Source organism: Zalophus californianus, chromosome 6 (assembly GCF_009762305.2).
Source record: "Zalophus californianus isolate mZalCal1 chromosome 6, mZalCal1.pri.v2, whole genome shotgun sequence".
NCBI lineage: Eukaryota > Metazoa > Chordata > Mammalia > Carnivora > Otariidae > Zalophus > Zalophus californianus.
Window position 1 is genome coordinate 31,499,407 of NC_045600.1, and position 13,023 is coordinate 31,512,429.

The 13,023-nt window shown below is 54.4% G+C and overlaps 1 protein-coding gene across 3 annotated transcripts in view; it reads right to left on the reverse strand.

The window, feature by feature from the left end:
- Positions 1-342: 342 nt before the first annotated feature.
- GALNT16 (polypeptide N-acetylgalactosaminyltransferase 16) overlaps positions 343-13,023 on the reverse strand; it is a 91,700-nt gene continuing 79,019 nt past the window's right edge. For all 3 annotated transcript variants that reach the window (XM_027570846.2, XM_027570847.2, XM_027570848.2), the window contains 3 exons: positions 6,589-6,730; positions 5,701-5,823; positions 343-2,805 (listed from right to left, as the gene is read on the reverse strand). In XM_027570846.2, the coding sequence (XP_027426647.1) occupies positions 2,668-2,805; positions 5,701-5,823; positions 6,589-6,730 (403 nt within the window). In that variant the 3' untranslated portion in view covers positions 343-2,667. The remainder of the gene's footprint in view (positions 2,806-5,700; positions 5,824-6,588; positions 6,731-13,023) is intronic.

Consider the following 13,023-nt stretch of genomic DNA (forward strand, 5'->3'; position numbering starts at 1 on the left):
GAAGGAGAGAGGGTTGGCAAAAGGCAAGCATTTGGAAAAGCCCCGTGGTTTCCACTTCAAAGCCGCAAGTAGGGTCCCACGATGAGGCCACAGAGCCAGAGTGGGGCTCTGGTCCCAGCCCGCCCCAGCAGCAGGGACACCTGCTAGTCCCCCAGAGCTGCCAGCCTGTCATCCGGGACACCCTGGGGTACCGTGGGGCATGTAGGCCGAGGAGCAAGCTGTCAGGTACAGGAGGGGTGAGACCCGAGCGCTTTCAGTTTGTTTTATAGCATCGAGGCCCCAGCTTGCCCACGCGGCAGGGGAGGGTGGCTTCGGGGTGAGAAAGGCGCGGGTGCACGTGTATGGGTGAGAAGTGGTTTTATTCCAGGTGCACGTTTCATAAAGACGAGGCCCCTCAGGGACGGCAGCGAGTGGCACATGCTTTGGTCAAGAAGAGGAAAAGCAAGAGCAGAGCAGGGCCGAGTCCCACCACGAAGGACGGCGGACAGGTGTAGTAGGCCCACGGGTAAGGGAGGGGTGTCTGACAGGTGCAGCTGGCCCACAGGGAAGGGAGGGGCGGTGGACAGGTGCAGTGGGCCCACGGGGAAGGGAGGGGCATCTGACAGGTGCAGTGGGCCCACGGGGAAGGGAGGGGTGTCTGACAGGTGCTGTTGGCCCACAGGGAAGGGAGGGGCGGTGGACAGGTGCAGTGGGCCCACGGGGAAGGGAGGGGGCGTCTGACAGGTGCAGTGGGCCCACAGGGAAGGGAGGGTGTCTGACAGGTGCAGTGGGCCCACGGGGAAGGGAGGGGTGTCTGACAGGTGCAGTGGGCCCACAGGGAAGGCAGGGACGTCTGACAGCTGCAGTCGGCTCACAGGGAAGGGAGGGGCTCTCAGGCTTCTCTGAGCAGCAGCCCCCTTACACTCAGTGAGGGAAGCTGTGCCCCGCCATCCCCAAGGGGCCACGCTGCAGGGGGGTTGGGGAGGACAGGCACAACAGAGAAGGGGGTGGAGGAAACACGGTGACAGAGGACGGGAGATGGGGCCCCCGGGGGGCCAAGGGCCCTGTGCTGGGGCCCAGGAGCACTGCTTGAGCGCCTGGTGAGAGCCAGGGGGCGAGGAAGCTACTGAGGCCCCCCATGGCAGGGCTGCTGGCCTGAGGGCCCATGGAGGAGCAGGAACCAGCAATCTAGGCTCACCAGGAAGGGAGAAGGCGCATGGCAGCTCAGCCCGGTGGTTGCTCCAGGCCAGAGCAGAGGTGCAGACCCTTTGGGGATCAGGGACCTCTGCAAGAAGCTGGGGCGATCCATGGACCCTCTCCCCAGGAAAATGCACATCTGCACACACATGCACGATTTGGGGGGACAATTTCAGGAGAGTCCCGGGCCCTCTGGAATCCATGAACTCCCTAGAGGTCCCAGGCGGATTTGCTTTGGGAGGGAGATGCCCAGGGGTCCTTATACCCCTGGTCTTTTGCCAAAGATCATCCTGCCTGAGCCACTAGGGCTGGGGAAGAGGAAATGGGGAATAGCAGAAGCATTTCCAAGACCAGGCCATGGGCCCAGTGGCCGTGAGAAGGAACTGGGTTTCTCCACACGAACAGGAGCCGCCAGCCAGCCTCCCCGCTCACTGTGGGAACTGATCCTCTCAGGCCTCCCTCCTGCAGCGGGGAGGGGTGAGGATGAGGCTTAGCCTCCGGGACTTACTCCCTAATGTCTTAGGGAATGTTTAGCTCCAGAAGGGAGGTCCTGTTCTTACCAGCTACTTCACCACCATAATGCTGTATTTACGGAGACAAAGGCTTTTGAGAAGGCAGGAGCCAAAGTCTGAACGAGGATGGGGCTGCTCCAGGGTGCATGGTGGTTGCCCGCCCACACAGGGTCATCACCACGGGCCCGGGCAGAGCAGACAGGGCACCAGCTGGTCTTTAGGCCCAAGGAAAGGGGTCTTGGCCTGACACATGGCCAAACGGAAGCGGGATCTGTTTAATAAACTGGGTCCCAAGGCTGCCCCTGAAGACCCCGTTGCAGCCTCTTGCTAGGAACGTGGAGGCCAGAGCGCTGGGCGCGATGCGCGGGGACTGACACAGCTTGGGAAGAACTATGGGTTGTCCGGAAGAGACTAATTCTTTTGGGGCTCTGCTGCTTTTCCATCCATGTCCTTCTGCAAATTACCCATCCTTTGCTCCAGATCCTATCCCTCCCACGCTCAACCCAGCACCCGCCTGGGACAGGCCACAGAGCTTCTCACCTCCTTCTTGTTCTCCATCTGCCTTCATGCTGCACCCCCTCGGCGGGCCCTCAGCCTCCCCATCCATGCTGCCCACATTGTCCCTTCGTGCCGGCCCCACAGCTAGGCCCTGTGACCCAGCAGGGGCCCTGGGAGGGTGAAGGGAAGGGGACAAAGGGCCGGGGGGTGGGCTGCCCAGGCTCCACCCAGCAGCAGTCCAGCATCCTGCCCGTCTCCTCTTCTGGGGCAGGGCCGGGCTGGCAGCCAGAGCATCAGGGCCTGCCCCCCTGTGCCCGCCCTGAACAAGCTTTGGGGAGCTGTGTGTCGTGGCAGGGGTGTTTGCTGATGATTCCGGCGGAAATGTGAGGAGATGGGGACGGCCTGCTTTACACTCCCCCACCCTAACCCGCTTCCAGTCCCAAAGTCTCATGCAAAAGGTACGGGAGGCCCCAGGCTACCGTCATGTGTGCGGCGATAGCTGCCACTGCTGGGCGGGGGCGTCGGCCTGGCACTTGCTGGTCACCAGCTGGGCGGGCTTGGCCTCCAGGCAGAGGCCGCTGACTGAGTGCTGGATGAAAGAGGCTTTTCTCCTCCATCTCTGGCAGGGAGGACGGGGGAGAAAACAATAATTAACAATCATAATAATTCACATCAATGTAAGTGGCCTGAATACCCCTCGGATACCCCCCTCACTTAAAGCAGACTATGTCCCCTACATAAGAGCTCCCCAACCCCACACGCAGTCTTAAACCCCTTCCCTTCTGAGGCACTCCTGCTTCCATAGTCCAGCAGAAGGAAGATCAGAGGCCCATGGGCTGAACGAATCTGACCCGGGGCTGTATTTTGTTTGGCCTGCACAGTATCTGTTTAAAATGTGGCTTCGTGGGGCACCTGCGTGGCTCAGTCGTTAAGCGCCTGCCTTCGGCTCGGGTCATGGTCCCGGGGTCCTGGGATCGAGCCCCACATCGGGTTCCCTGCTCCGCAGGAAGCCTGCTTCTCCCTCTCCCACTCCCCCTGCTGGTGTTCCCGCTCTCACTGTGTCTCTCTCTGTCAAATTAAAAAAAAAAAAAAATCTTAAAAGAAAATAAAATAAAATTTGGCTTCCTTGTCACATGAAAATCTGCGTTTCTACCTTCCCTTTAGACATGGGCCAGTTTCTTATACGGCCTGGAGCAGTTGGGGCTGAGAAGTGGGGCTCTTGCTCTCCATTTACCAAGATCCTGCCCAGGACAGCACACCCCACCCCTGCAGCACACCCCATCCCTCCCTGCTGGCACATTGAGTCTGCGGGTCCTGGCTTAGTGCGTCTTTTGCTTCTTCAAACAAGATTTTCTCTCCCCACAGCTCTGAGCTTCCGGCCTGGCCTGTAACCAGGCAGCAGGTGACCAAGGACTGTAAGGGGGATCCAGCCACTATGTCTGCAGCGATGAGGAATAAGACCAGCAGGATGGTGGGAGGCCTGGGGTCCCCATCACAATCTCCTCCTGAGCCTCCTCTTCGCCAGGCTTGAGGAAGGGGAAAAGAGGTGTTCCCGTGGAACATTTGGAGATGCCTGGGTGGAGGAAGGTGGTGTCCTTTGGAACACTCAGGAGAAGGGCTGAGAGGCTGGCCATGCTCCCCCGCCCTGGGCATCGCTGGACCCCGTCCTCCTTTCTGCCTGTGGCCAACAGGAGCCCTACCTTCCTGAGAACAGGCAGGGGCCCAACGCAGTGGTATTTATGAAGGGTGAATGCACGGATGAGTGAAGAGATCACCCGATCGCTGCAGGTGCTCCCTGAACCACAGGATTCTCACTTCTCACCCATGCCATCGAGCACTCTCCCGGCCACTCAGGCCTGGGCCTGGACAGAGAAACAGTACCCCTCATGGCACCCTCCAATCTCCTCAGCCTCCGTTCCTGCAGGCACCTTGCAAGGCAGGCAGGAAGGAGACTGAGGCTCAGAGAGGTGAGGGGTGGCGGGGCTGGGGTCTGCCGACTACATCCCACTGGCTCCAGGACACAAAGCCTCTCGGATCCATGATGCCCAGTGGCCGTGGAAGCCAAAGGGAGACCAAGAAGCAAGGCCTAGCTTTGAGAAGGCACCAGCAGTGGGAGACCCACTCATCCTATTCTCTGGGAGGAGAGGGCCCGGGGGCCAGGGTGCCGCTGGGGACCTGGCAGGACTTGCAGGAGCAGATTAGACAGAGCTCGAGAGAATTAAGTGAGTGGTGGCTCCCCCAGGAGCTACTTCCTGGGGGCTCAAAGCCTGACCCTTGGAGAGGTCTGCTGCCCCCAGTGAAGAAGAGCCTGAGGACATCCCTCACTGCAGGGCAGGGGCGGAGGTAGCAGGACAAACTTCCTCTGCCAATCAGAAACACCTCAGAAGTGTCCAGCAGGGCCAGCAAGCAGATCCTGGCACACAATTCACACACACACACACACACACACACACACACACACACACACACACACACACACGCATGCACGCACTCAGAGGCTGGAGGGAGGGGATCTGGCTGCTTTTCCAGAATGGTGTAGCCAATTGCCAGTCATCCCTAAAGAAAGAGCTGACCCAGGCAAACAGGAAAAGGGTGGGAGGAAAGGCCAGGCGCTCTCCTCGGCCCTGCACCGTCCCGCCGGCCGGCCAGGGTCAGGCACGGGGACAGCTACCGGGGTGTGTGGGCAGGGGAAGGGCTGGAGGAGACCTCTGGCCTTTGTGTTCCATCCCTCGGGCAGAGCGGCTCCCCCCGCCCCCCCCGGAAGGGAGCTGAGCTGACTCTGCCACTGGCTGATGCTGACCCTGGGCAAGTGATGTCCTCTCTCGGAACATCGGTTTCTTCCTCGGCCAGAGGGCCTGGCCTGTCTCCCAGGATTCATGGAGACAGGGCGGCTGAGTGTTTGACAAATGGAAAAGGTAGTGCTCATGGGAGGCTGTCATGCCAGCTTGGAAATCGGTGTGTCTGGGTCTCACTTTCCCGGCAGCCACAGACAAGAAATACTTACCGAGCACCTACTATGTTCTGGGTTAAGACCGTGGGCTTAGGGGTCACACCGACCTGGGTTTGAATCTCGGCTCTACCCCTTCCCAGCTGTGTTTTATCTGACACCTGTTTCTTAAATTCAGCAAGCCTCGGTTGACTCACCTGTAAAATGGGGAGGGGACGAGGGCCCAAACCCCTGGGTTGCACGAGGATAAGATGAGATGGTCTGTGTAAAACTCCTATCACTGGCTCTTGGTAAAAGGCAGCTCAAGTTTGGCTGCGGTGGTTGTCGGGGGCTAGGGACACAAGACAGCCCCTGTCCTCGTGTCACCCACAGGCTGGCAGGACGGACATGTAACCATATTTACTTGAAGAAGTGCTTCCTCATGAGCACAACAGACTTGACCTCGCCGCTAACTTGGAGGGATCCTCACTCTGGAGGGCTTATTTGAGTCCATCTGTTTCAACCCAGGGCTCCTGTGCCAGGAGCTGCCACTCAGCCTGCACATCCCCGGGGGGTGAGGAGACTCACCTGCCTGCCTTCTCTCAGGTTGCACCCCTGCAGTAGGACCAGGGAGCCTGGGGTGATGGACGTGGAGGCTGCAGTCAGGCACTTCCCCTGCTGCTGGATGAGATGGTCGCTGAACAGCCACGCCTAGAAGACAGGGACGTGAAGGGCCGAGTCCAAGTGTGCGGTGAGGGATGGGGAGGAGGGTAGGCAGGTTATAAAACAAATACCGTGTATGTTGGCAGAATTTTCTACAAATAACAAGAGTGAGTATATGGGTATTCACTGTACTGTTCTTTCAACTTTTCTGTATGTTTGAAAGTTTTCGTAATAAAAGGATGGGGGGCAGCATAGCTGGAGCTGGCTGGAGGGCAACCAAGGATGTACCAAGGGATGCCAAGGTGGAGGGACAGGGAGAGACAGGGTGCAGGACCAGGGCAGCTAGGGGATCTCTATGACCTGCTCTTGTTGTGGCATGAGTGCAGTGACCCTCATATGTGGCACACGCACATACACACAGGAGTCTTGGATGCCCTGCTGTCCGTGATACACGCTGACCACAGCTGCATCCCAGGAGAGAACCGGGTGCCGTCTGGGTAACATTTCTCCCTCAGCAAGGAGAAAGTGGGTGGTGCCCCGAGGGCAACTGTGGGACAGGTGGGAAAAGGGACGAGAATGTGGCAGAAGCAGACCCAAGGAGCAGCGTGAGGGGACAGTGTACACGTACACGTTCCTGGGAGAGCGGGTTTGTGGAGGGTGTAAGCAGAGAGAAAATGAGAATGAGCCAAGGGAAGCCCCCTCCCCCACTCCTGGACAATGACCCAGGCTCCTTTCCCCCTCCGCCACTCCTGGACAATGACCCAGGCTCCTTTCCCCCTCCTGATTCTGACCTTGAGGCCCTAAGCAGCTTACCTGGGGTGCTGGGGGGTTCTTGGCAGACCCTCTGCAGATGCCCATTCCAAGCAGGAAGTTCCCAGCTGAGTCCTGGCCCTGGGATTCTAAGCAATTAACCCCTTGCTTAATGATGCCGGGGAGCACTTCCTTCACGGGGACTCTGAGAGAAAATGGAGTGGTTCAGGCTTGTCCTCTGCCCTCTCTAGGCTTACTCACCCCTCAGCCAGAGGCAGTGCTCGGTCAGCTCCCCGGGCACCATGCTCGTGGTCTCAGTCTCACGGGAAGGGGCCCTGGGGAGCAGCCCTAGCCAGCAGGGGCAGGGACGGGGAAAGAGCAGGATGCCTCTGGGAAGACTGAGCCTCACCCCACCGGGTCTGAGCCCTAGGGGCAGCCCTGGAGGCCAAGCCTGGGAGGACCCTGGGAAAAGAGCTCAGACCAGAAGGCCAAGGCTCCCCAGTCTAGAGAGAAGAAAACCTGGGGAGAGACTGGGGTCTAAGTATGGACTCGATAGGACATCTCAAAATGACAGGGAAAAGGTCACTTTGGAGAGATAAATTTCAAACCCACAAATAGGAAAGTGTGTTCAATCTCACTAATGATTAAAGAAATACATATTAGAGAGTTACCACTGTTTACGATACATACGTGCATAACATATAATATGTAATAAATATGTATTATTTCTACATATTTACTTATATAAAATATATCATATATATCATATTATATCAACACCAATCAATATCAATCCCCAGTGTTGGCAATAGCTATGGGAGCAGATCTTCTCATACTCTATGGGTGGGAGCATAAATTGGCCCAACAGTTCTGGAGGGCAATGTGGCTTTATGTACCCAAAGCTTTAAAAATGTGCACACATAGATAAAAGGGGTTAAGAGGTACAAACTTCCAGTTATAAAATAAGTCACAGAGATGAAAAGTCCAGCATAGGGAACATAGTCAATAATATTGTAATAACGTCGTACGGTGACAGGTGGTGACTACACTTATCATGGGGAGCACTGCATAATGTAGAGGATTGTTGAATCACTATGTTGTACACCTGAAATGAATACAACATTGTATGTCAGTTGTATTTCAATAATAAAAAGCACACAAAAAATAATGTGCATACATTTGACCTAACAATCTCAATCCTACTTCTGGAAATTTGTTATCTTGCGGCAATAATTTTGGATGTTTGCCGAGTGATTGGTTATACTGAGAAAATAGATATCCAACAACAGGGGATGGGCTAAATAAATACTGATTCATCTGTAGGATGGAAAGCCCCATAGCCATTAAAAATGACTCCAAACGAGTATCTGATAGCATGGAAAAATGTTTATAACATACTGTTAAATAAAACAGGTGTTTCAAAATATTATTTAAAAATTTATATTTTTTAAATAATAATGCTTATTATTATTTAAAATATGCTTAAACACACATCTCTCTCTCTCTCTCTCTCTCACACACACACACACACACACACACACACACACACACACACACACGACACATTGTCTTATTTTGTGGGTAATAAACCCAAGGAGGCTGCTGGCCCCAGCTGATGCAGGCTTGTATTCTTGGGTTTAGAAGGTCATACACCCTCTTGGGTTATGTCCCCACGGCATGATGGGGCTCAGAGTCTGGTCATGTGCCTAATCTTATATTTATTGTGCCTAAATATTTATTTATTTGACAGAGAGAGACACAGCGAGAGAGGGAACACAAGCAGGGGGAGTGGGAGAGGGAAAAGCAGGCTCTCCTCCAAGCAGGGAGCCCGATGTGGGGCTCCATCCCAGGACCCTGGGATCATGACCTGAGCCGAAGGCAGACGCTTAATGACTGAGCCACCCAGGTGCCCCCATGTGCCTAATCTTAACCACCTCTTGTTACCTCTGTCCAAAGAGAACCTAGGTGGGCTGGGGAGCGGGGGCATCATAACACTTCTGGCATTCTTTGATCTCAACCAAACCAGGTCTTCCTTCCTCAAGGCTGACTGGAAGCCCCCAGAACCCCCAACCATGACCCACTCTCACAGAGCCTTGGGAAGACATCTTCACTTTCTCTTGCACACTCCTGGAAGGAGTGTGTACCCCTCCAGGCCCCTCTTGAGAGTTTGCATAATTCTAGACCACAGGTTGAAAACTGCTGGCCCCCAAGCTGAATATGGCCCCAAACACATTTTTTTTAGCTTAAAAGTCATCTTTATTGGTTTCTTATTGCCTCACAGAGCAACAGGATCAATCCCTCCTGGGAATATGGCATTTGAAGAGATAAATACTTATTTTGCCCCCAACTTGTCAGTAGAGGGAAGTTTAATAAAAATAGTAATATAATAACAATAATAATGACTATGATCAATAATAAAATGCCCCCTATGATCCCCTAACACACAGGTGGTTGAAGCTATGAACAAAAGGACCACCTCCCCTTTGTGGGAAGGGCCAACCGTGCCAAGCCCCTCCCCAGAGAGAAAGGCCCCTATAAGCAGTGCTCCCCTCCCGGCCCGTAGGCTCTCTGCTCCTCCTTACTCCTCCTTTATCCCTCTCCTTCTCCTCTGGATGCCTCTCCCCTCCTGCCAATCACTAACACTGCTTCTTCTACTTCCTTTCCTTCCCCTTCTCTCTCCCACTTCCTTCACCTGCTTCCTCCCTCCTCCTGTCTATCCTCCTTTCCTTTGAAAAAAATATATATGTTTTTATTTTTTAAGTAATCTCTACACCCAACATGGGCTTGAACTCATAACCCTGAGATCAAGAGTCACATGCTCTATTGACTACGCCAGCCAGGCGCCCCATCCTCCTTTCCTTTGGATCAGATGTCGTCTTTCCTATCTTGACCCTGAGCAGAGACCATGATATGCCCCAACTAGGCCTCGCCTAGAGGCTGGACAGTCCGTAGCCAAGACCCCGGATTGCTCCCTGAGGCCCAGCCCTTCTCCACCCCTCATCCTGACTCTTGCTTCCAGGTTTTCTGAGGCTTGGCACTGGAAAAGAGAGCTTTGGCATAATCCCCACGGACTCCAGGGCAGATGGGCCCCAGGGCAGAAAGGGGGCCATTCTATTCCCAGTAGCTAGCACAGATACGGGCTGGGAGCAGAAGAGAGAGGCAGAATAAGGGCTGGGAGTCAGGGACCCCAGGTCCTGGGTACCCAGATCAGCCTCTGAGTCACTCTCCCACCCAGCCCCTCCATGAGTCCGAGTTTCCACACAACCCTGAGCCAGCGGGAGCATGGCATTCCTCAAGCTCTTTGCTCGTTCCTGTCTCTCTGTCCTGGGATCGGGGTGGGCCCTGCCAGAGGGTGTCAATGGGAGCCCTCTGATTCAGGGGCCGGGGGAGGCTCCAGCCTCAAACACATTTTGTCTGACCTGCATGGTGTGGTCGTCGTTGTTTTTAGCTAATTGGCAATATTAAAAATCTGAAGGTTACACAAAGAAATCTGGATCCAGCTTCTTTTGAGAAAATGGGAAGATCAGGCCCCACTGAGCTCGCCTTCCAGCGAGGCACTCAAGGCACTAACACGTGGTCGCGCTGCGCCTGGGGGGAGGGGCTTTTGCATCCCAGTTGGCCATGGTCCCCACAACTCCCTTGTGCCTCATTGTTGCCCATGAGATTGGTTTGCCTCACCCATCTGATCACTGTAGGATTTGAATTTGTAACCTCTACCCAGAGGCGAGGGTGTTGGGATGCAGAGTCCACCCCCTCTGCTTCATCCAGAGGCAGCCTGTTCTATTGTCCCTCTCTGTGGGGATGAGACACCTGCTGAGGCCCCTTAGCCGGCTCAGGAATGCAGCCCAGGCTGTTCCAGATCCTTCTGTATGTTTTCTCTCCCTGCCCCCTGTCCTGAGGGAGATGTTCAGGGTGGTCAGCTTTCAGCACGGAGGTGGGCACTGTCCATGGGTGGCCACAGTCATTGGCACAAAGGCCTGCCCACTTATGCTTATGGGGGAGATGCGGGGCTTCGGCAACAATCTCCAAACTGGATGTGGCTCGTGAGGTGTCTGTGTGGCCCCAGACCCGGGGGCCACTGGGATGGTCGTCTCCACCACCCTCCCCGGCTTCCTGGCTGAGCCGGCTCCGCTACATCTGCATCTGCTTCCCTCTCCGTGGGCCTCCTCCCAGCGGGGCTGCCATTAGCCCTTACCGATGCCTCTGTAGAAACAGCAAAAGCATCCCTTCCTCAAGACATTTTACTTCCATCTGTTAGAAAACTGTCATGATAGGGGCGCCTGGGTGGCTCAGTTGGTTAAGCAACTGCCTTCGGCTCAGGTCATGATCCTGGAGTCCCGGGATCGAGTCCCGCATCGGGCTCCCTGCTCGGCGAAGGGCCTGCTTCTCCCTCTGACCCTCCTCGCTCTCATGTACTCTCTTTCTCTCATTCTCACTGTCTCAAAATAAATAAATAAATCTTTAAAAAAAAAAAAAGAAAAAAAAAGAAAACTGTCATGATATACTGGTTTTGTTAGGAGACTTTTACTGCCATCTGCCAGGAAGTGTTATAATAAATGGACAATACCCACTGTGTGGTTAGCACCCTGGCAAATGTGGTGTGCACGGCTTGCACTGTTCCTGACCGTCCTACTAAAAGTACTAGATCAGTGGTTGTTGAGGCCAGCTGCAGACCTCTGATCTGTGGTGGACAGAGCTGTCCTGGGACTACAGGCAGGCCTAGGAAAGCAGGGACCTCTCCCTTAGCCTCCTCAGTCTCCCCACTGACCGTCTGCAAGTGGGGGCCAACCATTAGGAACCCCTGTTTGGAGGAAAGCTTGGCATACAGATGTCCTTCCTAACCAACGACCTGAGTCACTGCTGGCCCCTCACCCCGAGAACTGAGGCAGAACTTGAAGAGCAGACTGGGGATGAGCAACCTGGACAGGAATGAGGTGCACAGTTTCTATCTTACGGACAAAAGATAGTTTTTTAAAACCTCTGGACAGTGCCAGAACAAACGGAAGACGATTCATGCTCCTCATTTCACATAGCTGGTTACATCCACTCTCCTGTCTTGTGATGGATCCAGGTTTCTGATAGGTATAAAATACTCTTTCCTTTCGGTCCTCAGGGGATGACATGGGACACTGTGCATGCAGATTGGGTGTGGAGAGGAGAGACATATTCCTGGTCCTCCCTGGTGCCTCCCACAGGCAGCCCAGCTTCTGCCTGAGGCCTAGAACCTGGGTCTCCGTCCCAATGTTGCCTGAACTCCGACAGGATGAAAAGAAACGGCTGCTTTTTCCCTCAGAAATGACACGTCTGAATGAAACTATCCCCTTAAAAGTGGCCACTGGAGAAAGTGGTCCATTTATTATACTTTTATAAGTTAATGTTCTTTCCCTCCACAGCCATCATCTGGGGAGCTGGTTCATCCAGGCCGCTAACTCTTTTCAAGGATGCTGATGTTGCTTAAATTGTTTCGAAATTCCTTGAAACTCCCTCCCAGAATCAGTTTACTCTTGATACTTGTTTCAGTCCTGGTCATGCTCTATCAGGGACCCAGGATCACCTTATCTGGGAGGAATCGCCTTCTTCACTGGACTTGGTGACAACCTAACTATGGCAACCAAAGCCACCCTCAAAGAACAGAGATTTGCCTTTTTCCAGGACATGCAGGCTCTGAGGGGTGGAGTGTTCTGGAAAGCCTCAGCACCATCTTTGGGAGAGAGCTGCCAGTGATGGAATAACCCGTTCCCTAAGGTGACAGCTATTGAAAGGAGAATGCTAATTTCCAAGTTATTACTATTGAGGCTTATTGACTATGCAATTTATTCAGTTAAAGATATTTATCGAGTGCCCGTTTTGGGACAGGCCCTGTTCTAGGGGCCGGAGATCAAACAGCGAACAAAGCAGATCCGCACCTCTACCCTCATGGAGCTTACTGTCACGTGGGGGGGGGGGCAATAACGAAATGAACTGGCCACATAGGCGCTGGATGGCGAGCGTGGAACTGGGGATGCTGGGGTAGGGGGGTGCTCTGCAAACAGAGACTGGGGAGGCGCCCTCCCCCCACCCCCGAAAGGGGACATTTGAGTCAAGACCTGAGGAGGGGAGGCCAGGAGCCATGTGGATAAAAAGGATTTTGAAATGAGAAAAAAGGAAGCCTCACTGCCCTGCGCCAGCCTTAGGCCGGGAGCTCACGCGCGCACACGCAGATGCAGCCTCACCCCCCGCGCCCCGGAGCTCACGCGCGCACACGCAGATGCAGCCTCACCCCCAGCTCACACCCCTTCTTCATCCCGCTTCCAGTTTGTCAGAGCAAACGTTTCCCCATGGCTTTGCATGGCTTTATGATTGCAATCGTAATGGACGCGTAATATTTGTTTGGATCCACGTGTTGAGATTCACTAAACCCACCCCTTACTACTAGTTATCTCTAGATTTTTCACAGCAGCAGAGAAGTCTACACTGAATGAACATCTCTTGTCAACAGTTTTTTGCTTTGGTTGCTTT